Source organism: Bufo gargarizans, chromosome 6 (assembly GCF_014858855.1).
Source record: "Bufo gargarizans isolate SCDJY-AF-19 chromosome 6, ASM1485885v1, whole genome shotgun sequence".
Taxonomy (NCBI): Eukaryota; Metazoa; Chordata; class Amphibia; order Anura; family Bufonidae; genus Bufo; species Bufo gargarizans.
In genome coordinates, this window is record NC_058085.1 from 378,896,246 (window position 1) to 378,924,179 (window position 27,934).

At 48.1% G+C, this 27,934-nt stretch overlaps 1 protein-coding gene across 1 annotated transcript in view; it reads left to right on the forward strand.

The window, feature by feature from the left end:
- Positions 1 to 3,884: 3,884 nt before the first annotated feature.
- AFAP1L2 (actin filament associated protein 1 like 2) overlaps positions 3,885 to 27,934 on the forward strand; it is a 119,959-nt gene continuing 95,909 nt past the window's right edge. The window contains exon 1 of the mRNA XM_044300035.1: positions 3,885 to 4,050. Within this exon, the coding sequence (XP_044155970.1) occupies positions 4,035 to 4,050 (16 nt within the window). The 5' untranslated portion in view covers positions 3,885 to 4,034. The remainder of the gene's footprint in view (positions 4,051 to 27,934) is intronic.

Below are 27,934 nucleotides of genomic sequence, written 5' to 3' on the forward strand. Positions count from 1 at the left end.
TAACTACTATAATACTGCTCCTATGTACAAGAATATAACTACTATAATACTGCCTCCTATGTACACGAATATAACTACTATAATACTGCTCCTATGTACAAGAATATAACTACTATAATACTGCCTCCTATGTACAAGAATATAACTACTATAATACTGCCTCCTATGTACAAGAATAAAACTACTATAATACTGCTCCTATGTACAAGAATATAACTACTATAATACTGCCTCCTATGAACAAGAATATAACTACTATAATACTGCCTCCTATGTACAAGAATATTACTACTATAATACTGCTCCTATGTACAAGAAAATAACTACTATAATACTGCTCCTATGTACAAGAATATAACTACTATAATACTGCTCCTATGTACAAGAAAATAACTACTATAATACTGCTCCTATGTACAAGTCTATAACTACTATAATACTGCCTCCTATGTACAAGTCTATAACTACTATAATACTGCCTCCTATGTACAAGACTATAACTACTATAATACTGCTCCTATGTACAAGACTATAACTACTATAATACTGTTCCTATGTACAAGAACATAACTACTATAATACTGCCTCCTATGTACAAGACTATAACTACTATAATACTGTTCCTATGTACAAGAACATAACTACTATAATACTGCCTCCTATGTACAAGTCTATAACTACTATAATACTGTTCCTATGTACAAGAACATAACTACTATAATACTGCCTCCTATGTACAAGTCTATAACTACTATAATACTGCTCCTATGTACAAGACTATAACTACTATAATACTGCTCCTATGTACAAGACTATAACTACTATAATACTGCTCCTATGTACAAGACTATAACTACTATAATACTGTTCCTATGTACAAGAACATAACTACTATAATACTGCCTCCTATGTACAAGTCTATAACTACTATAATACTGCCTCCTATGTACAAGACTATAACTACTATAATACTGCTCCTATGTACAAGAATATAACTACTATAATACTGCCTCCTATGTACAAGACTATAACTACTATAATACTGCTCCTATGTACAAGAATATAACTACTATAATACTGCCTCCTATGTACAAGAATATAACTACTATAATACTGCCTCCTATGTACAAGAATATAACTACTATAATACTGCTCCTATGTACAAGAATATAACTACTATAATACTGCTCCTATGTACAAGAATATAACTACTATAATACTGCTCCTATGTACAAGAATATAACTACTATAATACTGCTCCTATGTACAAGAATATAACTACTATAATACTGCTCCTATGTACAGAATATAACTACTATAATACTGCTCTCCTATGTACAAGAATATAAACTACTATAATACTGCCCTCCTATGTACAATAATATAACTACTATAATACTGCCTCCTATGTACAATATATAACTACTATAATACTGCCTCCTATGTACAATAATAACTACTATAATACTGCCTCCTATGTACAATAATATAACTACTATAATACTGCCTCCTATGTACAAGAATATAACTACTATAATACTGCCTCCTATGTACAAGAATATAACTACTATAATACTGCTCCTATGTACAGAATATAACTACTATAATACTGCTCCTATGTACAAGAATATAACTACTATAATACTGCTCCTATGTACAAGAATATAACTACTATAATACTGCTCCTATGTACAAGAATATAACTACTATAATACTGCTCCTATGTACAAGAATTAACTACTATAATACTGCTCCTATGTACAAGAATATAACTACTATAATACTGCTCCTATGTACAGAATATAACTACTATAATACTGCTCCTCCTATGTACAAGATATAACTACTATAATACTGCCTCCTATGTACAATAATAACTACTATAATACTGCTCCTATGTACAATATAACTACTATAATACTGCTCCTATGTACAATAATAACTACTATAATACTGCTCCTATGTACAAGAATATAACTACTATAATACTGCTCCTATGTACAAGAATATAACTACTATAATACTGCTCCTATGTACAAGAATATAACTACTATAATACTGCTCCTATGTACAGAATATAACTACTATAATACTGCTCCTATGTACAAGAATATAACTACTATAATACTGCCTCCTATGTACAGGAATATAACTACTATAATACTGCTCCTATGTACAGGAATATAACTACTATAATACTGCTGCTATGTACAAGAATATAACTACTATAATACTGCTCCTATGTACAAGAATATAACTACTATAATACTGCTCCTATGTACAGGAATATAACTACTATAATACTGCTCCTATGTACAGGAATATAACTACTATAATACTGCTGCTATGTACAAGAATATAACTGCTATAATACTGCCCCTATGTACAGGAATATAACTACTATAATACTGCTGCTATGTACAAGAATATAACTGCTATAATACTGCTCCTATGTACAAGAATATAACTACTATTAATACTGCTGCTAAAAAAACTACTATAATACTGCCTCCTATGTACAAGAATATAACTACTATAATACTGCTCCTATGTACAAGAGTATAACTACTATAATACTGCTCCTATGTACAAGAATATAACTACTATAATACTGCCTCCTATGTACAAGAATATAACTACTATAATACTGCTCCTATGTACAAGAATATAACTACTATAATACTGCTCCTATGTACAAGAATATAACTACTATAATACTGCTCCTATGTACAAGAATATAACTACTATAATACTGCCTTCTATGTACAAGAATATAACTACTATAAGGCTGGTTTCACACGGGCGTTGCGGAAAAATGTGCGGGTGCGTTGCGGAAACACCCGCGATTTTTCCGCGCGAGTGCAAAACATTGTAATGCGTTTTGCACTCGCGTGAGAAAAATCGCGCATGTTTGGTACCCAAACCCGAACTTCTTCAAAGAAGTTCGGGCTTGGGATTGATGTTCTGAAGATTCTATTATTTTCCCTTATAACATGGTTATAAGGGAAAATAATAGCATTCTGAATACAGAATGCATAGTACAATAGCGCTGGAAGGGTTAAAAAAAAATAAAAACGTTAACTCACCTTATCCCCATGATCGTGTAGTTCCCGGTCGGTCTCTTCTTTAGCTGTGGGCTTGGGCTGAATGACCTTTGGTGATGTCAGATCACATGCTCCAATCACATGGTCCATCACCATGGTGATGGAGCATGTGATCTGACATCACCACAGGTCCTTTAGTCACAGCTAAAGAAGAGACCGACCGGGAACTAGGCGATCATGGGGATAAGGTGAGTTAACTTTTTTATTTTTTTTAACCCTCCCAGCACTATTATACTATGCATTCTATATTCAGAATGCTATTATTTTCCCTTATAACCATGTTATAAGGGAAAATAATACAGTGAATAGACTGTCACCTAGAACCCATGCGTGAAAATCGCACCGCATCCGCACTTGCTTGCGGATGCTTGCGATTTTCACGCAACCCCATTCATTTCTATGGGACCTGCGTTACGTGAAAAACGCAGAATATAGAACATGCTGCGATTTTCACGCAACGCATAAGTGTTGCGTGAAAATCACCGCTCATGTGAACAGCCCCATAGAAATGAATGGGTCAGGATTCAGTGCGGGTGCAATGCGTTCAACTCACGCATCGCACCCGCACGGAAATCTCGCCCGTGTGAAAGGGGCCTAATACTGCCTCCTATGTACAAGAGTATAACTGTTCCCTAGGTGGAGGGAGGGCTACAGCTGGGGTGGTGACTGCTGAGTGGTTTGGAGGTTGGGGTTATACTTTATTCTGGCAGTAGGTCCTGGCCCCTCTGTTTTGGAGCAGTGCTCTGTGACCCGTCCTGGGCTGTTGTCGGGTGGGGGGTCTCTGGGGGTCTCCGGGGGCGGCCGTCCCTGGTTCCCAGGCTGAGCTCTTGTGATCTCACAGGGAGGGGCTGATCCGGGAGGAGGAAGCTCTCAGCCCGGGCAGCGATCCTCAGACTCCGGGAGCTCTCAGGCTGCAGGGTGGACGCTCACATGGAGACCTATACAGGTAAGACCCCTGACTCTCCCCCCAGGGTCCTACCATGTCATGGACAGCTGTAACACTGGGCCGGGGTGTAACATGTAGATGCCCTGGACTCCACTTGGCTTGAGGAGCTGTGCTGTCACATACATCAGTATATAGGTGGTATACAGAGGGGGGGGGGTCAGTGTATAACTGCAGAGTATATAGGACTGTACAGTATACAGGGGGTCAGTGTATAACTGCAGAGTATATAGGACTGTACAGTATACAGGGGGGTCAGTGTATCACTGCAGAGTATATAGGACTGTAGAGTATACAGGGGGTCAGTGTATAACTGCAGAGTATATAGGACTGTACAGTATACAGGGGGTCAGTGTATAACTGCAGAGTATATAGGACTGTACAGTATACAGGGGGGTCAGTGTATCACTGCAGAGTATATAGGACTGTAGAGTATACAGGGGGGTCAGTGTATCACTGCAGAGTATATAGGACTGTAGAGTATACAGGGGGTCAGTGTATAACTGCAGAGTATATAGGACTGTACAGTATACAGGGGGGTCAGTGTATAACTGCAGAGTATATAGGACTGTACAGTATACGGGGGTCAGTGTATAACTGCAGAGTATATAGGACTGTACAGTATACAGGGGGTCAGTGTATAACTGCAGTGTATATAGGACTGTACAGTATACAGGGGGGTCAGTGTATAACTGCAGAGTATATAGGACTGCACAGTATACAGGGGGTCAGTGTATAACTGCAGAGTATATAGGACTGTACAGTATACAGGGGGGTCAGTGTATAACTGCAGAGTATATAGGACTGTACAGTATACAGGGGGGTCAGTGTATAACTGCAGAGTATATAGGACTGTACAGTATACAGGGGGGTCAGTGTATCACTGCAGAGTATATAGGACTGTACAGTATACGAGGGGTCAGTGTATAACTGCAGAGTATATAGGACTGTACAGTATACGGGGGGTCAGTGTATAACTGCAGAGTATATAGGACTGTACAGTATACGGGGGTCAGTGTATATCTGCAGTGTATATAGGACTGTACAGTATACAGGGGGGTCAGTGTATAACTGCAGAGTATATAGGACTGTACAGTATACAGGGGGGTCAGTGTATATCTGCAGAGTATATAGGACCGTACAGTATACAGGGGGTCAGTGTATAACTGCAGAGTATATAGGACTGGACAGTATACAGGGGGGTCAGTGTATAACTGCAGAGTATATAGGACTGTACAGTATACGGGGGGGGGGTCAGTGTATAATTGCAGAGTATATAGGACCGTACAGTATACAGGGGGTCAGTGTATCACTGCAGAGTATATAGGACTGTACAGTATACAGGGGGTCAGTGTATAACTGCAGAGTACATAGGACTGTACAGTATACAGGGGGGTCAGTGTATAACTGCAGAGTATATAGGACTGTACAGTATACAGGGGGTCAGTGTATAACTGCAGAGTATATAGGACTGTACAGTATACAGGGGGTCAGTGTATAACTGCAGAGTATTTAGGACTGTACAGTATACGGGGGTCAGTGTATAACTGCAGAGTATATAGGACTGTACAGTATACAGGGGGTCAGTGTATAACTGCAGAGTATATAGGACTGCACAGTATACAGGGGGTCAGTGTATAACTGCAGAGTATATAGGACTGTACAGTATACAGAGGGGGGGGGGGTCAGTGTATAACTGCAGAGTATATAGGACTGTACAGTATACAGGGGGGTCAGTGTATAACTGCAGAGTATATAGGACTGCATAGTATACAGGGGGGTCAGTGTATAACTGCAGAGTATATAGGACTGTAGAGTATACAGGGGGTCAGTGTATAACTGCAGAGTATATAGGACTGTACAGTATACAGGGGGTCAGTGTATAACTGCAGAGTATATAGGACTGTACAGTATACAGGGGGTCAGTGTATACCTGCAGAGTATATAGGACTGTACAGTATACAGGGGGTCAGTGTATAACTGCAGAGTATATAGGACTGTACAGTATACATGGGGTCAGTGTATAACTGCAGAGTACATAGGACTGTACAGTATACAGGGGGTCAGTGTATAACTGCAGAGTATTTAGGACTGTACAGTATACGGGGGTCAGTGTATAACTGCAGAGTATATAGGACTGTACAGTATACGGGGGGTCAGTGTATAACTGCAGAGTATATAGGACTGTACAGTATACAGGGGGTCAGTGTATAACTGCAGAGTATATAGGACTGCACAGTATACGGGGGGTCAGTGTATAACTGCAGAGTATATAGGACTGTACAGTATACGGGGGGTCAGTGTATAACTGCAGAGTATATAGGACTGTACAGTATACGGGGGGTCAGTGTATAACTGCAGAGTATATAGGACTGGACAGTATACAGGGGGTCAGTGTATAACTGCAGAGTATATAGGACTGCACAGTATACGGGGGGTCAGTGTATAACTGCAGAGTATATAGGACTGTACAGTATACGGGGGGTCAGTGTATAACTGCAGAGTATATAGGACTGTACAGTATACAGGGGGTCAGTGTATAACTGCAGAGTATATAGGACTGTACAGTATACAGGGGGTCAGTGTATAACTGCAGAGTATATAGGACTGTACAGTATACAGGGGGTCAGTGTATAACTGCAGAGTATATAGGACTGTACAGTATACGGGGGGACAGTGTATAACTGCAGAGTATATAGGACTGTACAGTATACGAGGGAGCAGGGATGTTCAGCACTGGGCACCTATCATATACCCACTGAATCAAAGTAAACAATATATATATATATAGTCACTGTTCATGTCTGCTGTGTTCTATGGTAGGTTGATGCCAGTATTAGTCTGTGGCATTGTATCCAGGGTTGTTATCATATTATTGGAAAGTTTATACACCTGCACTGACAAGCCATAATATTAAAACCACTTAAAAGTGTGAAGTGAATCACACTGATTACCTGGTGACAATGGATAAATCAGGCAGCAGGTGACAGTCGTTTCAAGCAGGAAATTGGGTAAACGTAAGGAAAAGGTCCACATGTGATGGCTAGAGCTGTGGATACTATAGTACTTACCAAAAGTAGTCCAATAAAGTACAATTAGTGAACTGGTGACTGGATGATGAGAGTCCAAGACTCACTGAAGCGTGCGGGGGGTAAAGGCGAGCCTGTCGGCTGTGATCAGGTACTGTAGAGCAGTTTGCTAAAAACATTCCAAAGGTGTCAGGAGACGCGGGGCATCTCGCCCAAATCTCCGGGGCATCTCGCCCAAATCTCCGGGGCATCTCGCCCAAATCTCCCTTACACCTGCATGCTCAGCATACGTGGTGAATGGAGAGAGGGGTGGAAGCTGCTGCCGGTGGTATCATCTCCCGTGGACTAAATGCTGGGCAGTTGAAATTCAGCTACTGGCAGGTGGATTTAATCTTCTCTGGATCAACCTGCAGGATGAGAGGCCCAACTGGATGGACAGAGGGCTTTTTTCAGCCTTATAAACCATGTTAGGCTACTTTCACACTCGCGTTTTGTGCAGATCCGTTCAGATAATACAACTGTCTGCATCCGTTCAGAACGGATCCGGTTCTATTATCTTTAACATCGCCAAGACGGATCCGTCATGAACTCCACTGAAAGTCAATGGGGGACGGATCCGTTTTCTTTTGTGCCAGATTGTGTCATAGAAACCGTTTGGCTCAGTTTCATCAGACGGACACCAAAACGCTGTCCGTCTCCAAAGTGGGATGGAGACGGAACTGATGCATTCGGAGCGGATCCTTTTGCATTCAGAATACATTAGAATGCAAACTGATCTGTTTTGGACCGCTGAGCCCTGAACGGATCTCACAAACGGAACGCCAAAACGCCAGTGTGAAAGTAGACTTACTATGTTATCCTAGAAATGGGAAGTTTCTATTTATTGTACTTTGTTACATTGTATCCAGTGTTATATAAGTGGAAAGTTTCTATTTATTATGTATCATTGTTACATTGTATCCATTGTTATTCTATAAGCCTACATTCACATCACCGTTTAGTTTTTCAGAGATCCGTTATTTTATACAGGAGGAAATAGTACTGCAGAGAGGATTTTTTTCTTCTACTGTCTAAAATAAGGATCTTTGATATTTTTTTTTGCGTTCTTCTTACGGCTCAGAAGAGAGGAAAACTAAACGGTGATGTGAATGTGGCCTAAGTGGGTAGTTTGCGTTTATGAAGTATTGTTACATTGTATCAAGTGTTGTATAAGTGGGAAGTTTATGTTTATGATGCATTGTTGTTACATTGTATCCAGCATCTATACAGCGGCTGCAGTGTGGTGGTCAGCGGTTTCTTCTCACATAGAGGGGCTCATTATCAGGGTCCTGTGGTGACCCCAGAATTTATTTTGTCTTCTGAAGTGCTGACATTTAATAGAAGGGGCAGATCATTTTTAACCTGTCGATGTCCTGGCTGCTCTGAATCTGACTTGTTGACATCAGAGAGGAAATTGTGGAAACTCATTGAGGAAAAAGGAAGATCTGATGGGCCCCGAGGGGACACTTGACCTCTAATGATCGAGCATCCTGCTGACGGTAAAAGTGTCCGCAGGGCTCTTTATTATATTGTATTACCTGTTGTTTCATATAATTGCTTCCCTGTCACTTGAAGTCTTTCAGTTTTTGTTCAGAATTGTATTCAGTTGTCCTATCTGTTGTTCAAAAAGTTGGGGGACAACCAATATGGTGATCTTTACAGCTGCACACAGGGGTTGTCACCCAGCTCTCCCTCGCTCCAGTGTTCCTGCATAACCCTGCTGGGAGTTGTAGTCCTGCAGCAGGTGGTGGGCTGCTTTCCTGCTGTTTACCTCCAGTGTTTCTATGTGTGGAGATTTTCCGCTGTAATTAGGAGTCACTGCTGTTTCTAGTGTCCTCATTTCACAACTGCTTTATTACACACATCGGGGGGCGTGAATACTAATGCAATTACTCCAGTGTTCTTGTACAATCTGAAGTACTTTATAAAGGCCGCCACAATCCACATGTGTTTGTAAAAGTCTTGGGGCTCCTTATTAAACCACCTGCACACATTGCAGATTACGTGCGTTTTTTTTCTACTCGGATTTTCGTGTGGAAAAAACGCAGCGTAGTACAGCGCCAGCAAAGTGTGAGACATCAGACGGATCTCATGTCCATTGTCTTTCTTTTAGGTGAGAGAATTGACTTTGAAATCTTTGTCTTTCTTTTGTGGATTTCACCCTTTTCAATGGAAGTGGAAACTGCACCAAAAAATGTTATAACTAACGTGGATTTATGTGACTTTTTTGTGCGGTTTTGATGCAGATTTCTTGCGGATTTCCTGCACACAAATCTAAGGTATGAGACCCTCAGCCTGGATCCCTACCCGCGCGCACCATCTACTCTTCAACGATTGGTCCGTTTTTCCCCGGATTGGGATGAGTGGTGCTGCTTCTTCACTATTTTTCCTTACATTTCTGTGTGCAAGTAAATTCAGAGAAAAGGAAAAGCTGTGTCTGGGTCCATTCACACGTCAGTATTTTTACCTTTCCAGATAAACGTTCCTGTTTTTTGCGGATCCGAAAATCTGGATGACATGAGGATGCTTTTAGCATGTCTTCCGCATTTTTGACGGATCCATTGACTAGAATGGCATGACGGAACGCAAAATCGGACAAATAGTAGGACAGGGTATATTTTTTTCCTGGATCCGAATAAACGGAACCCACGGAACGGAATCGGAGAGCACCATGTGTGCAGTCCGAATATTTACGTAATCCATTGAAATGAATGGATCCGAATAACGTTCCGTTTTTTATCGGAACGGATGCGGAATACAAAAACGGACGTGTGAATGGACCCTCCGTCTGTCCGTCCGTATCCGTCCTTTTATCCTTTTTCTCTTTTCGTAATTCACTCCTGCCTATAGCTTCCAAAACTGCATCAGGAAACCTGTGGCCGGACCCTAATTCCGCAGCCGCCCCCTTGTGCCCTCAGGCCGTGACTTTCTGTCCACACTGGGCCGCTGGGCTCTGTCCCGGGCGTTTTTCTTTTGTTTGTTTTTTCTTCATTGATTAAAAATCAAAAACATAACCAGGCGGGACCCTCAGTTCTGGTGCTTCTCGCGTCCTCCAATAAGGACCTCTGCTATTACAGAAGTTTGCGCCCCCCGCCCCCCTCCCCATTTCCTGAGCTTGCCTCCATTATCAGAGGAATGACCTCTCAGACGGGGGCTGTACGGTGACGAGGGCCACTGCTATGTGCCCCCTAATGACTGGAAGCCCCCCCTATTGGCCACACCCAGCTGCGCAGGGCGGCAGACACCCAACACATGGGGTCCCCGGCCATCCTAGATGTGGGGAGCAGTGACACCAGACTCAGTGATTCATCTCTTTGCTGGTAGGAATTCTGTTCTGGGAAAAGTGAGATAATTCCCAGTCTGTGAGTACGAGATCGCTATCGCCTGACACGTTACCTGCACGGATCCGGTTACAATCAGATATTTCGTCCTGTGATCCCTGGTGACAGGTGATGTGCCAGCATGTCCTGCAGCGCTGTACCATGCAGGGGATTATATACCAGTGCAGGTAACATATCCAGGACAGCAGAGGACACATTGTAACAAACCCTCAGCTGGATGAGGCAAGGAGATGTAAGAACTTCCATTGAAGGGCCCATGTAAATGTGGAGTTGCTGAACCAACTAAATCCAGAGCGAAGTAAATGGCGGGCGCTTGTCCTGTGCACTCTGTCATTTGCAGGCTATTTCTCTCCTTCCTCCGGTAATTATCCGGTGCAGCCGCCTCTGCTCAGCCGGCAGGGACGCCCCGAATCTCCTCTGTCTGTGCCCCCCGGCAGCGAGGAGATCCAGGCCTCGCCCACCTGACTGGGTTTTGTGGTATTCAGAACATTCGCCATCCTTTATTCTGAGTTAACTTTAGAACGGCACCAGATTCATTACAGCCGCTCCAGCGGATCCATGTGGTACAGGGGGAGACATCCCTGCTCTGACCCATATTGTGCACATCCAGGACAGGAGAGTTATGGGGGTCATTTACTATCAGATATACGTCAGTTTTGCCACTGTGACTTTTCCCCGCTCACGCCAGGTCTAAATTGCTGGTCTAGTAGAAAATGGGTTTTCGGACTCCATTCACTGACAGCAAGCAGAGATCTTGGTGAGGCACTGCTGCTCAGACATGTCAGTCAATCACCTCCCTCTCGGCTCCTTCTTCCTGCGACCCCTGTAAATACTTTGTGTTTTGAAACTAAATTCCCAGCAAATCTGACATTCCTGCTCCTGGGGGAGGGAAGCGGCTCGGCCCCCCAGACTGTGGCCCCTGGCCGATCGCATCTGTGGGCGCAGCGTCCAAATGAGCTGCTCAAAGATAAACAGGAAATCCTAATTACAGCTCACAAAGTGGAGAAGCTATCTATAGACCGACGGCGAATCCCGGATCTGACGCTCCACTCTCACCTGGGAGAAAGTAACTGCAGGAAGCGGCAGCTTCCCGAATACAGGCTGCCTGATGGTACATGCACCAGGAGAAGCCCTAGACCACAGCGCTCATGCAGAGGAGAGGCCGTAAAGCGCTCATCATACCCAGAGGAAGGGTCGTACAGCGCTCATACTGAGGAGAGGCCGTAAAGCGCTCATACTGAGGAGAGGCCGTAAAGTGCTCATACTGAGGAGAGGCCGTACAGCGCTCATACTGAGGAGAGGCCGTACAGCGCTCATACTGAGGAGAGGCCGTACAGCGCTCATACTGAGGAGAGGCCGTACAGCGCTCATACAGAGGAGAGGCCGTAAAGCGCTCATACTGAGGAGAGGCCGTACAGCGCTCATACTGAGGAGAGGCCGTACAGCGCTCATATTGAGGAGAGGCCGTACAGCGCTCATACTGAGGAGAGGCCGTACAGCGCTCATACTGAGGAGAGGCCGTACAGCGCTCATACTGAGGAGAGGCCGTACAGCGCTCATACTGAGGAGAGGCCGTACAGCGCTCATACTGAGGAGAGGCCGTACAGCGCTCATACTGAGGAGAGGCCGTACAGCGCTCATACTGAGGAGAGGCCGTAAAGCGCTCATACAGAGGAGAGGCCGTACAGCGCTCATACAGAGGAGAGGCCGTAAAGCGCTCATCATACCCAGAGGAAGGGCCGTAAAGCGCTCATACTGAGGAGAGGCCGTAAAGCGCTCATACTGAGGAGAGGCCGTAAAGCGCTCATATTGAGGAGAGGCCGTACAGCGCTCATATTGAGGAGAGGCCGTACAGCGCTCATATTGAGGAGAGGCCGTACAGCGCTCATACTGAGGAGAGGCCGTACAGCGCTCATACTGAGGAGAGGCCGTACAGCGCTCATACAGAGGAGAGGCCGTACAGCGCTCATACAGAGGAGAGGCCGTACAGCGCTCATACAGAGGAGAGGCCGTACAGCGCTCATACAGAGGAGAGGCCGTACAGCGCTCATACAGAGGAGAGGCCGTACAGCGCTCATACAGAGGAGAGGCCGTAAAGCGCTCATACAGAGGAGAGGCCGTAAAGCGCTCATACAGAGGAGAGGCCGTAAAGCGCTCATACAGAGGAGAGGCCGTAAAGCGCTCATACAGAGGAGAGGCCGTAAAGCGCTCATACAGAGGAGAGGCCGTAAAGCGCTCATACAGAGGAGAGGCCGTAAAGCGCTCATACAGAGGAGAGGCCGTAAAGCGCTCATACAGAGGAGAGGCCGTAAAGCGCTCATACAGAGGAGAGGCCGTAAAGCGCTCATACAGAGGAGAGGCCGTAAAGCGCTCATACAGAGGAGAGGCCGTAAAGCGCTCATACAGAGGAGAGGCCGTAAAGCGCTCATACAGAGGAGAGGCCGTAAAGCGCTCATACAGAGGAGAGGCCGTAAAGCGCTCATACAGAGGAGAGGCCGTAAAGCGCTCATACAGAGGAGAGGCCGTAAAGCGCTCATACAGAGGAGAGGCCGTACAGCGCTCATACAGAGGAAGGCTCGTACAGCGCTGATACCCAGAGGTGAGGCCGTACAGCGCTCATACAGAGGAGAGGCCATACAGCGCTCCCACACAGAGGAGAGGCCATACAGCGCTCCCACACAGAGGAGAGGCCGTAAAGCACTCATCATACCCAGAGGAAGGGTCGCACAGCGCTCATACAGAGGAGGGGCCGTACAGCGCTCCCACACAGAGGAGGGGCCGTACAGCGCTCCCACACAGAGGAGAGGCCGTACAGCGCTCCCACACAGAGGAGAGGCCGTACAGCGCTCCCACACAGAGGAGAGGCCGTACAGCGCTCCCACACAGAGGAGAGGCCGTACAGCGCTCCCACACAGAGGAGAGGCCGTACAGCGCTCCCACACAGAGGAGAGGCCGTACAGCGCTCCCACACAGAGGAGAGGCCGTACAGCGCTCCCACACAGAGGAGAGGCCGTACAGCGCTCCCACACAGAGGAGAGGCCGTACAGCGCTCCCACACAGAGGAGAGGCCGTACAGCGCTCCCACACAGAGGAGAGGCCGTACAGCGCTCCCACACAGAGGAGAGGCCGTACAGCGCTCCCACACAGAGGAGAGGCCGTACAGCGCTCCCACACAGAGGAGAGGCCGTACAGCGCTCCCACACGGAGGAGAGGCTCGTCACACGTATCTGGAGCCATGCTAACTCCAGTGCTTCCCACAGCTGCTAGAAGGTGTCGGAGGATCCAAAGAGTGAACACGAGGATCGAGGAGGTCCCACCGATGCTCACTTGGGTTAGTGCTTGGAAGTCTTGCTCATGCTCTTCCCACCAATGTCAGACATTTCTAGCCGTGTGACATGTCGCATTGTCTTGCTGGAAGATCCTACCCGCCCCAGAGGAGACAATCAGCATGTATGGGTGTACGTGATCTGCAAGGAGGGATTCATTCCCAAATTGGCTGAGCGGTCCAGAGAATGTCAGTAAAACCTTCCCTCGACCTTTCGCTGCCCCACCAGCTTGTGTTCTTCCAGCAATGGCTGCAATGGGTTTGCTCTCTGACGTTTCTCTCCGGACACGCCAACGTCCATCCTTTCCATGAAGCAGAAAACCTGACTCATCGGAGAAGACGACCCTTTACCAATCAGCGGAGTCCAATTCCGATACTGTCACGAAAACGGAAGCCTTTTCTGCCGATGCAGCTCGGTTATCAGAGGAGCAGTGACCGTCCGCCTGCTGCGGAGCCCTATACGCAGTAGGGTTTTCACTCGTCTGGTCGCCCCTCGTTTATTTTGGCGGTGAGCTGCTCCACTGTAGCGTGTCACTCCGCCCTCGCGCACTTTCATAGCCGACGTTCTCTAATATCAGTGGCACTCGGTGCTCCGCAGTTCCAACGTCGCTTATTCACGATGGCGCCTTCACCACATCAGCAGAGAACAGTTCACTGCGCAGCGTCAGAAATACCGCCACCCGACCCCAAAAGCCAGTAGACATAACTGCAGTGCCCATCAATGTCCTGTCCGTGGCTACATACACCGGCCACCAGTGACATCACCACTCACAGTATACATCAGTACTAGGGCATTGAATCCCTAGGGGAGCGTACATGACATCATCACGCTGGCATCTCACAGCGACATAAGGCACATCGCACGTGGCATAATACCGCGCTGTGTGTCCTGTCACCTCATCATCGTGCCGTCTTCACAGTCATTTATCAGTCTAACAGCGCAACGTAGGTTATATTATCCCCGGAACAGGGTCAATGGTAACCATGGCAACAGCCTCTGCCAGGCGTAGTGTGAGATACGTGCCAAATCTGCAGCTTGCACATGTTGCGGGTTCTGCCGCGGAAAATGCCGTCCCACAGAGACAAACCCTAATAGTGTACAGCTGGGAACAGGGACATGTTCTAGAGGGGCGCAGGCGTTCTCCACTGGAAAAATGTGCCACAGAAAAGCAGTGGGAGGCGGTTTCCACATGGCGTCGGCATCGTTTTTCGGAGCTGAATCCATGCGGAAATCTGTGCACGATGTCCAGGGTTTCTATAATAAAGCAGAATGATTGGATAATTAAGTTTTCTGATTTATATTACTTTTTCACTCAGGATTTGCAATATCTCTGCTTGCTGTTGATGAAGTTAACATCCTTGTTTATATTCAGTCTCTGTAAATCTGTCCTACTTCTCACAGCTGGGGGTTTGTTACAGAACCGATCTTCCAGACCAATACATTTCACCTGCGCTGATACATTGTAGCAGACGGTCATATCTTCGTGGTGGCCAAACACCCACAAGGCAGCGCCACGGTCATGGGGGCCTGGGCCCTGGGGCCCTCACGTCTTTGTATACCCACTATGGAGACCCCCGCCCCAGCTGAGATGCCATGAGTGAACGGTCCTTTACCTGCTCAGACGAGAGTCACTTCCTCAAAAAATGTATCTTTAGATTCCGTGAAGAACTGCAGAAGTAAAAGCGGAAACGCAGTAGAGGACACTTACCGCGGGAAACTGTGAAAGCAGAAGCAGGGCCCCCCGTAGATCACGGCCACATATAGGCTACACCGTGGATGCATCCCAATATAGTAACTGTGTCCTCCCGCCGTCCCCTGCACGCTCTGTTCATCCTGAGCTTCCTGCTTCATGAATATGTGACACCCCCCACACTGTAAGTGCGTTTTAACATCAGATGCACTTATTTCTATCCACTTTGCAGTGTCTGATAGTCCGGAATGTTTGCTGATCCGGCACCGGGGTTGTATGGTAATATTTGGGTGGCTGGTTGCACCCCTCCCCCGCTGCCCCACCTAAGGGCCTGCGCAGACTTTCTGCAGGGCTCGGCTCGGCCCAGGATTCCTTCTCATACAATGGATGTGTTTTTAGAAGCTGGGCCCCGCGTCAGGTGACCGCAGTATTTTTAGGCTGCTTTATAACGGTGAGGGGCATTGTCTGTCAGGTTTATATTGGGGGACCCCTCATGTCTCCCCCCCCCCCCCCCCCCGCTGATTGTCCGCGATTCTCGTGGTCACCGGCCCTTTAATGGCCTCATTGTGTTTCTGCTACAATAGAAATGAAAGTAAACATTATTTTTAGAGGCCCCTTGGGTGGGAGCGTTCCCCATCGCGGACCCTATTGTTCTTGGCGTGCCCTTCCTGCCCCGGACGCCTCGCGTCATCAGCAGATATCCACATCTTTTGAAGTCGCTGGTGATGTTGTTTTCTGCGGGGCTCCCTCATAAGTGTGACCGGCCCTGACCGCAGCCGTCCTGATTGAGTCCATCTTGTCGTTTACGTTATGGGGGCGTCCTGGATGTTTTCAGGGGGGGTGCGGTACATTATAAACGTGTGCATACCGTAGAATAGGGCCCTATGGGGTCTGGGTAGAGGGCCCCAGTCCAGTGACTGGTACGGACATGTGATGGGGGTGAGAACACGCGGCGGGCACCCTGGCATCAGCCAGCACCAGGGACACGATGGGGGGCACTTTCAGCTTTGACATGTGGCCCCTACTTGGTTTGTTAAAACCAGTTATAAATAAGGTAATAATTGTGAATTCTGCTTGCTGACAGTGAATGACCAGAGGTTGAAAATCTGTACAGACCTGTGCTATATCACAGCTGAAGGTTTGTTACAGTTGTATCCAGTGCAGTCAATCCTCAGGGAACTAAACACATCAGCAGCAAAAGATTCTGTCCTGCTGTTTGTTTCAATGTGTCAGTGCAGGTAACACGTATCAGTCTGGAGTTCAAGCTGTTTATATCACAGGCGACTGTCTAGATTGGAAACAATTGTAACAACCCCTCAGCTGTGAGAAGTAGTGAAGATGTGGAACATAAATTCTATTAGAAAGTTTGCATGTGATGAGGTTTGGGTGTATATACTTTTTATTAGGCGACTTTCACACTAGCGTTTTAGTTTTCCGGTATTGAGATCCGTCATAGGGGCTCAATACCAGAAAAAACACTTCAGTTTTGTCCCCATTCATTGTCAATGGGGACAAAACTGAACTGAACAGAACGGAGCGCTCCAGAATGAATTCTGTTCCGTTTAGTTGTGTTCCCATACCAGAGAGAATACCGCAACATGTTGTCGTTTGCTTTCCGTCCTGGGATGCGGAGCAAGATGGGGACGGATCCGTTTTTTCTGCCACAATAGAAAACGGATCCGTCCCCTATTGACTTTCAATGGAGTTCATGACGGATCCGTCCCCTATTGACTTTCAATGGAGATCATGACGGATCCGTCTTGGTTATGTTAAACATATGTTAATACAACCGGATAATAACAGATGCAGATGGTTGTATTAGTAACGGAAGCGTTTTTGCGGAACCATGACGGATCCAGTAAAAACGCTAGTGTGTGTTATGGGAATTTTGAGCTGATTAAAACTATTAATATTTTGTCTACAACATGTGAAAGTAGCCTAAGGCCTCCTGCACACGAACGTGTGCGCCCCGTGGTCGTCCTGTCCTGCGGCCTGCAAAGTGCGGGCTGCAATGCACGAACACCGTCCGCGGGGCAGCCGCAGCGGATCGTGGACCCATTAACTTTAATGGGTCCGCGATCCAGCCGTTCCACAAAAAGATAGGACATGTTCTATCTTTTTGCGTAACGGAAGTACGGGACGAAACCCCATGGAAGTACTCCGTAGTGCTTCCGTAGGGTTCCGTTCCTTGCTTCCATTCTGCACCATTCCGCATCTCCGGATTTGCAGACCCATTGAAGTGAATGGGTCCGCATCCGTGATTGTGGATCCGCAAATGCGGTCCGCAATACAGCAACGAGGCGCACACGTTTGTGTGCAGGAGGCCTAACTCTGATGCATCTAGAATGAATAATCTTGATTAAAAATCTCCTGCGGCTTTGTGTACACAGCTCCTATGCAGATCTATGTGTCTCCATGGCTACAGGCAAACCCCGTAAAGTCTGAGCCTGGAGTAACTTGTCCTCATATGTTTACAAGCCGTAGTCACAGATGGAAGAGAGTGACACATGACACACGATCAGACTACACAAGGGTTGTTTGTAGTCTGTTACCATGGAGACACAGAAGTATGCATACGAGCTGTATACTCTAAGTGGCAGGATATTTATAATAAAGATTAAAAGCTCCTCTGATAGCAATGATATATATCGGCCCCAATACTGCATGTAACTCCGTCGTGGGATCTTCTGTCCAGTATAACTAGGCTCCCGTATATTTCCAAGTAAATCCTTATTTATGGGACAGTTGTCCTAAACAGATACAGACCCTGGACAAGACCCCTAAACTGATACAAACCCCAGATCAGACCCCTAAACTGATCGAGACCCCAGATCAGACCCCCTAAACAGATACAGACCCTGGACAAGACCCCCTAAACTGATTGAGACCCCAGATCAGACCCCCTAAACTGATCGAGACCCCAAATCAGACCCCCTAAACTGATCGAGACCCCAAATCAGACCCCCTAAACTGATCGAGACCCCAGATCAGACCCCCTAAACTGATCGAGACCCCAGATCAGACCCCCTAAACTAATAGACCCCAGATCTGACCCCCTAAACAGATACAGACCCTGGACAAGACCCCTAAACTGATACAGACCCCAGATCAGACCCCTAAACTGATACAGACCCCAGATCAGACCCCCTAAACACATACAGACCCTGGACAAGACCCCCTAAACTGATCGAGACCCCAGATCAGACCCCCTAAACTGATCGAGACCCCAGATCAGACCCCCTAAACTGATCGAGACCCCAGATCAGACCCCCTAAACTGATCGAGACCCCAGATCAGACCCCCTAAACTGATCGAGACCCCAGATCAGACCCCCTAAACTGATCGAGACCCCAGATCAGACCCCCTAAACTGATCGAGACCCCAGATCAGACCCCCTAAACTGATCGAGACCCCAGATCAGACCCCCTAAACTGATCGAGACCCCAGATCAGACCCCCTAAACTGATCGAGACCCCAGATCAGACCCCCTAAACTGATCGAGACCCCAGATCAGACCCCCTAAACTGATCGAGACCCCAGATCAGACCCCCTAAACTGATCGAGACCCCAGATCAGACCCCCTAAACTGATCGAGACCCCAGATCAGACCCCCTAAACTGATCGAGACCCCAGATCAGACCCCCTAAACTGATCGAGACCCCAGATCAGACCCCCTAAACTGATCGAGACCCCAGATCAGACCCCCTAAACTGATCGAGACCCCAGATCAGACCCCCTAAACTGATTGAGACCCCAGATCAGACCCCCTAAACTGATCGAGACCCTGGACAAGACCCCTAAACTGATAGAGATCCCAGATCAGACCCCCTAAACTGATAGACCCCAGATCAGAAACCCTGAACTGATAGAGACCCCAGACCCCCTAAACTAGTACAGACCCCGGACCATACCCCCTAAATACAACGCAGAACAGACCCCCAACCTAATAAAGACCACAGACCCCCTAAACTAATACCGCCCCCCACCCCCATTGTATTATCTGACATCTACAAACAAACAGTCCTTGTTGCCCAGAGCAACCAATCAGAGAGCAGCTTTCATCTCTTTAGCTGCTGTGGGAAAATGAAAGCTGCTCTCTGATTGGTTGCTATGGGTGACGAGGCTCGTTCTTCACCTGACAGTGAGTAGGGATAATGATGAGGAGGAGGATGATGAGGGTTTTCCTTACTTATGATTTCAGATTACAGGGGGTTTCCAGAACTTTCCTGAGGGAAGCCAAATGTTTAATCCTGGAAAATCCCTTTCAGGGCGAGTTGGTGACTGAGGTGACATTTTGTACTGAAGTCACTTTCCTGTGCAGTGATTACATAGGTACTTACCTGCCCCTGGACACGCCCCTATCCTAACTGGTAACATAAGCCCCGCCCAAATCCCTGGGGCATCATAAATTTTGGACTGTAGACAGCTCTGCGGTTGGCTGTTGTGGTCCTGTGATGTCATTGCTATTAGCAGCAGCAATAATCTGCAGATTAAGTGCACATACCACGAGGTCTGTAAGCCCCGCCCCTTACCAATGTTGGTAAAATTGGGGTGTGTAGGCCCTACCCCTGGGAATGCCCCCCCCCCCCCCCACCTGGATACACTCACCTTTGGATTAGGTTTGCATTAGCTCCACCCATTTTTTGGCCATTGATATCGCAAATTTGCTAGGACTGTCTCTGGAAAATCAGGGACCATCCGACCAAATTCAGGACAGTTGGCAACACCTGCCGAGAAAACACTAGAAACAACCATTTTGGACCACATTTGTATAAACTCCACCTACTTTTGGGCCACTTTGCGGGAAGATCCTGTGAAAAGTCCTGTAAAGGGGCATGTCATATGCATATGAGCCAAAGAGCGGGCGTTTTGTGGGTTTTCCATGGCTGAACGTGGTTACACAGACACGTCGGGACTCCGCACGTCGCCATATGGCGCAGTCTGAACGGTTCTGCACTACGGAGCCATAACATGCTGCACACTCCCAGCTTTTCCAGAGCAGAACTTTTTCTGGGCATTAACACCCCCCTTTTCTAAGGGCACATCCCCTTTTATTATAGGTCACACCCCTTTTTATTATAGGTCACACCCCTTTTCTAATGGCACATCCGCTTTTATTGTAGGTCAAACCCCTTTTCTAAGGGCACATCTACTTTTATTGTAGGTCACACCCCTTTTCTAAGGGCACATCCCCTTTTTATTATAGGCCACACCCCTTTTCTAGGGCCACATCTGCTTTTATTATAGGTCACACCCCTTCTCTAGGGCCACATCCCCTTTTATTATAGGTCACACCCCTTCTCTAGGGCCACATCCCCTTTTATTATAGGTCACACCCCTTTTCTAAGTGCACATCCACTTTTATTACAGTCCACACCCCTTTTTATTATAGGTCACACCCCTTTTCTAGGGCCACATCTGCTTTTATTATAGGTCACACCCCTTCTCTAGGGCCACATCCCCTTTTATTATAGGTCACACCCCTTTTCTAAGTGCACATCCTCTTTTATTGTAGGTCACACACCTTTTCTAGGGCCACATTCCCTTTTAGTATAGGTCCCACCCCATTTCTAAGGCCACATTCCCTTTTATGATAGACCACACCCTCTTTATTATAGGCCACATCCCTTTTTATTATAAGCCACACTCCTTTGTGATAGGCCACACCCCTTTATAGACCACACCCCTTTTGTAATGCATTGTGCGTTTGGATGCAGGGTCCGAGTCTGATGCCGCTGCAGGTGAGTTATGACTTACCAGACTTTAAGTTGCCCTCTTCGGTCCTGCTGGGTTACATGGCCACCACTCAGCTCGTCTGGTGGTCTGGGGTAGTGAAGGGTGGTAGATTCTGGTTGATCCAGGCTTTGGGGGGATGGGGGTGTCACGTAGGAGACAGAGACGCCCCTTAAGTTGGCCCAGGAATGCCTGTCGTCAGGTTCCTACATATAAACATGACAAGCGATGACCTCGGCCAAATACCGCGTGATGCTCGAGTCTCCGCCCCGCACGTTTGTTGGCTGCTGCGACTGTTGTACGACGTGAGCACGTGCTGGAACTCCACGTTCCACATGTTGGCCAGGCTTTTTGAGCAGCAGACGGCAGTTGTGGAATACCAGCTGCAACATGGTCGTCGCCTTTCCAGTCGGCTTCCGCTCGGTTGCCTCCGCTACAGAGGGTAGTACCCACAGCAGGTTTATTCCATCTGTTCAGTGTGGATGGGCCGAAGAGGAGGAAGAGGATGAGGAGATTGAGAGTGATCCTCCTGATGAGGACAGTGAAGTCTTGCCTCTTGAGACTCTGGCACATATGGCTGACTTCATGTTAGGCTGCCTTTCCCGTGACCCGCGCGTTTTGTACACATTTTGGCCAACACCGATTACTGGTTGTTCACCCTTCTCGACCCCCGCTACAAAGAGAACTTCTCATCTCTCATTCCTCTGGTGGAGAGGACGAACAAAATGGTGCAATACCAGAAGGTCCTTGTGAAAAAATTGCTCCAAAAATTTCCATCTGACAACGCTGGTGGCAGAGTCCGTAGTTCCTTGGCCAACCGAGGAGGGAGACGAGGGGAACACACAGCAGTCAGAGGCAGGGCAACACTCTCCAAGGCCTGGGACAGCTTCATGACCCCCGCCAGCACCCTCACCCTGATGCATGGCCTAGTGTCACAAGGAGGGAAACATTGTGGAAGATGGTGAAGGAGTACGTAGCAGACGGTGTCAGCGTCCTCAGTGATCCCTCAGTGCCTTACAACTACTGGGTGTCCAAGCTGGACACGTGGCACGAACTGGCGCTCTACGCCTTGGAGGTGCCCGCCTGCCCTGCCGCCAGCGTTTTGTCAGAGCGGGTATTTAGTGCTGCTGGGGGCATCATAACTGATAAGCGCATCGGCCGGTCAACTGAAAATGCTGACAGGTTGACTCTTATATAAATGAACAAGGCCTGGATCGCCCCTGACGTCTCCACCAGAGGAAAGCGGCCGAACATAAAGGCCCTTTACATGTGTTGTTTATAATGTAGGAATGCACTGTGTTCCCGCACCCCGTCCACCACAAACAGGGGATACGGTCCAATCTCCCTTTTCTCCTCCATCATATCAACATGCTTGTTAGGCTGCCCTCACCCCTAATGTTTTTGAGGGTCAGATCAGCAGCAGGCCCTCACCCCTAATGTTTTTGAGGATCACCAGCAGCCATCAATCATATTTTTTCACCCTGTGTATGACGCCCTCCTGTATGTGTAATAAAGGGTGTATCGGAGCGCCGGTTCCTTGTAATTTTTGGCAGCACCTGCACTTTATATACAAGTAAATATACAGGAAAGAATGTTTCCTAACAATTCTTCGGTTTTGTGCGTATTATTGTCAGTCTGTAAAAGTGGCGCACTACTCGGACAGCATCGTTCCCAGCAGCGACCTGGGAGTCCAAGATGCATCCAGACGTCCTCCCCGTGCTGTTCCCGAACCATTTCAGTGGTGTTTCCATCAATTTCGGACCTTTTCCTATGAACCAGACCCCCCCCCCCTCCCCTCTTCAGAGCCGGCGGTGCCTGGTTTATTGCTCGGGTTCTGCCACTGACTTCCATCCCGAGGTGTTCGTCCCGAGCCCCCGAGCACTTTGGTGCTCGATCCACACGACTGGTGACCTCACAGGGCCGCCGCGCTCTTCATCGGTCCCCACTGTATGACATCATGCCTGCAGACCACTGTGGACCCCCAAGCACAGAGCCCCCATTCTGGCAGTGATTGCATTAGGACGGAAGGGTTAAAGGTTCGGCAGCAGAGCGGTCTCCTGCGCTCCTCTCGCTGACAAATAAGCGATTGTCCCCCTCGCTGCCGCGTCCAGAAGACATGAAAGGCTTTTTTGTTGCCGATTCTTCCGAATTCTGAAATCTTGTAATGAAAGTTAATGGCAGATGTGGAGAAGCTGGAGAATGACAAGCGGCCATTATAAAGGACAATGCGCCGTGTGTGCGCAGCATAACGTGACCGCTGTCTGCTCCGCGCACAGAGACACAGACCCTCTGCTGTGCGCAACCAGCATATTATATGCGTATTACAGCTCCAACCGGATGTAGGGCTGCGACAACCTCTCAGACAGGACATACAGGCAGGTTGTCAGCAGTGATAGATGTTCCTGTAGTATAAGGTGTGGATCTCATGTCTGATCACATGTCATTATATCAGTGATGTCATCAGCAGGGGGCGGGGCTGTGACTACCTCTCAGACAGGACATACAAACAGGTTGTCAGCAGTGATAGATGTTCCTGTAGTATAAGGTGTGGATCTCATGTCTGATCACATGTCATTATATCAGTGATGTCATCAGCAGGGGGCGGGGCTGTGACTTCCTCTCAGACAGGATATACAGGCAGGTTGTCAGCAGTAATAGATGTTCCTGTAGTATAAGGTGTGTGATCTCATGTCATTATATCAGTGATGTCATCAGCAGGGGGCGGGGCTGTGACTACCTCTCAGACAGGATGTACAGGCAGGTTGTCAGCAGTAATAGATGTTCCTGTAGTATAAGGTGTGTGATCTCATGTCAGTATATCAGTGATGTCATCAGCAGGGGGCGGGGCTGCGACAACCTCTCAGACAGGATATACAGGCAGGTTGTCAGCAGTGATAGATGTTCCTGTAGTATAAGGTGTGTGGATCTCATGTCTGATCACATGTCATTATATCAGTGATGTCATCAGCAGGGGGCGGGGCTGTGACAACCTCTCAGACAGGATATACAGGCCGGTTGTCAGCAGTGATAGATGTTCCTGTAGTATAAGGTGTGCGGATCTCATGTCTGATCACATGTCATTATATCAGTGATGTCATCAGCAGGGGGCGGGGCTGTGACAACCTCTCAGACAGGATATACAGGCAGGTTGTCAGCAGTAATAGATGTTCCTGTAGTATAAGGTGTGTGGACCTCATGTCTGATCACATGTCATTATATCAGTGATGTCATCAGCAGGGGGCGGGGCTGTGACAACCTCTCAGACAGGATATACAGGCAGGTTGTCAGCAGTGATAGATGTTCCTGTAGTATAAGGTGTGTGATCTCATGTCTGATCACATGTCATTATATCAGTGATGTCATCAGCAGGGGGCGGGGCTGTGACAACCTCTCAGACATGGTGTGCAGGCAGGTTTTCAGCAGTAGTGGGCGGTGTTGCTGGGACCCCGCGCACGTCTGACACCCGCAGTGCGGTGACGGATCCCGCGTTCTCAGTGCTAATCCGCTTCCTGTTGCTTGTGATAAGATTTGCTTTGAAGTCGTTGAATCTCCTTCTGCCCGGAGCCAAGACTTATAAATAGCGGCTCCTCAGAGCGAATGTTACTGGAATGATGAATGGACCAGGACTAGAGGGGGTCACAGCGCGACCCCCATAGACAACCACCATCTTGGGGTTTACATATACAGAGAAGTCCTGAGCCTTCTGATTAATGAATACAATTATAGAACTACAGTGAACACCGACACAGTAAGAAACATATCATAAGGTTAGATCCCTCAGCAGTTAGTATCACACGCTGGGCTTAGATACCTCAGCAGTCAGTATCACACACTGAGCTTAGATACCTCAGCAGTCAGTACCACACGCTGGGCTTAGATCCCTCAGCAGTCAGTATCACACGCTGGGCTTAGATCCCTCAGCAGTCAGTACCACACGCTGGGCTAAGATACCTCAGCAGTCAGTATCACACACTGAGCTTAGATACCTCAGCAGTCAGTACCACACGCTGGGCTTAGATCCCTCAGCAGTCAGTATCACACGCTGGGCTAAGATACCTCAGCAGTCAGTACCACACGCTGGGCTTAGATGCCTCAGCAGTAAGTATCACACGCTGGGCTTAGATCCCTCAGCAGTCAGTACCACACGCTGGGCTTAGATCCCTCTGCAGTCGGTACCACACGCTGGGCTAAGATACCTCAGCAGTCGGTACCACACGCTGGGCTTAGATCCCTCAGCAGTCAGTACCACACGCTGGGCTTAGATCCCTCAGCAGTCAGTATCACACGCTGGGCTTAGATCCCTCAGCAGTCAGTACCACACGCTGGGCTTAGATCCCTCAGCAGTCGGTACCACGCGCTGGGCTTAGATCCCTCAGCAGTTAGTATCACACGTTGGGCTTAGAGCCCTCTGCAGTCGGTACCACACGCTGGGCTTAGATCCCTCAGCAGTCAGTACCACACGCTGGGCTTAGATCCCCCAGCAGTCAGTATCACACGCTAGGCTTAGATCCCTCAGCAGTCAGTACCACACGCTGGGCTTAGATCCCTCAGCAGTCGGTACCACACGCTGGGCTTAGATCCCTCAGCAGTCGGTACCACACGCTGGGCTTAGATCTCTCAGCAGTCAGTATCACACGCTGGGCTTAGATCCCTCAGCAGTCAGTACCACACGTTGGGCTTAGATCCCTCTGCAGTCAGTACCACACGCTGGGCTTAGAGCCCTCTGCAGTCAGTATCACACGCTAGGCTTAGATCCCTCAGCAGTCAGTACCACACGGTGGGCTAAGATACCTCAGCAGTCGGTACCACACGCTGGGCTTAGATCCCTCAGCAGTCGGTACCACACGCTGGGCTTAGATCCCTCAGCAGTCGGTATCACACGCTGGGCTTAGATCCCTCAGCAGTCGGTACCACGCGCTGGGCTTAGATCCCTCAGCAGTCGGTACCACGCGCTGGGCTTAGATCCCTCAGCAGTCGGTACCACACGCTGGGCTTAGATCCCTCAGCAGTCGGTACCACACGCTGGGCTTAGATCCCTCAGCAGTCGGTACCACACGCTGGGCTTAGATCCCTCAGCAGTCGGTACCACACGCTGGGCTTAGATCCCTCAGCAGTCAGTACCACACGCTGGGCTTAGATCCCTCAGCAGTCAGTACCACACGCTGGGCTTAGATCCCTCAGCAGTCAGTACCACACGCTGGGCTTAGATCCCTCAGCAGTCAGTACCACACGCTGGGCTTAGATCCCTCAGCAGTCAGTACCACACGCTGGGCTTAGATCCCTCAGCAGTCAGTACCACACGCTGGGCTTAGATCCCTCAGCAGTCAGTACCACACGCTGGGCTTAGATCCCTCAGCAGTCAGTACCACACGCTGGGCTTAGATCCCTCAGCAGTCAGCACCACACGCTGGGCTTAGATCCCTCAGCAGTCAGTACCACACGCTGGGCTTAGATCCCTCAGCAGTCAGTACCACACGCTGGGCTTAGATCCCTCAGCAGTCAGTACCACACGCTGGGCTTAGATCCCTCAGCAGTCAGTACCACACGCTGGGCTTAGATCCCTCAGCAGTCAGTACCACACGCTGGGCTTAGATCCCTCAGCAGTCAGTACCACACGCTGGGCTTAGATCCCTCAGCAGTCAGTACCACACGCTGGGCTTAGATACCTCAGCAGTCAGTACCACACGCTGGGCTTAGATCCCTCAGCAGTCAGTACCACACGCTGGGCTTAGATCCCTCAGCAGAAGACTCTTGAGGTGCCCCTCTCTGCAGGGTAATCAGTCTCATGTGCGCAGACGGCTTCTTCCTGGGATTTGCTGTCGGATTCGTTTCCAGGACATTTTTTATGTAATTAGAAGCAAATGAAATATTTCCCTAATGTGAACAGATCCGCTCCTCTGGATGTCAGCGCCGATCAGAGGCAGGATCTGGACGCGATGTCCGCTCTTCACCATGACCCAACATTCAGCTAATGTATTCACGAGGATGTAGAGGTATCATGGAGGTCGGAGGCACACTGCACTTTATGCCTCACTGCTTCTTATAGTCGTCCAGCAGTTCATGAGATTTAATACATGCAGCCACTAACCTCAGCAGCACAGAGTTGTTGTGACACTGTAGTGTAAAGCATGGTAGATGACTACATGACATTTAGGATAATAGCCACCTCTGTCTTTTATAATCAGAGCTACAATAAATGAGGATTTTAGGATGTGTGAGACTTCCCACTACTCCACAGGTCAATACCAGATCTATGATCCCATCAGCATCTGGTCCTGGCCCCCAATCACAGCCTGAAATTTGCAGCGTGGAGGGGGGGGGGGGGGGGGGAGAGGAACCACACCGACGGGAAAGACACTGACAACTCCAGATGAACGAGAGTATAAACCGATCACGAGCTGAGCGCCTCCCACAGCTGCCTGGACTGTGGCCCTGTGCAGAAGTGGTACTGTGCCGTGTCCGTATACAGAATAAGAGCAGATACTGAGGATTACACCCAGTATACAGGACAGGAGAAGTGGTACTGTGCAGTGTATATATACAGAATAAGAGCAGATACTGAGGATTACACCCAGTATACAGGACAGGAGAAGTGGTACTGTGCAGTGTATATATACAGAATAAGAGCAGATACTGAGGATTACACCCAGTATACAGGACAGGAGAAGTGGTACTGTGCAGTGTATATATATACAGAATAAGAGCAGATACTGAGGATTACACCCGGTA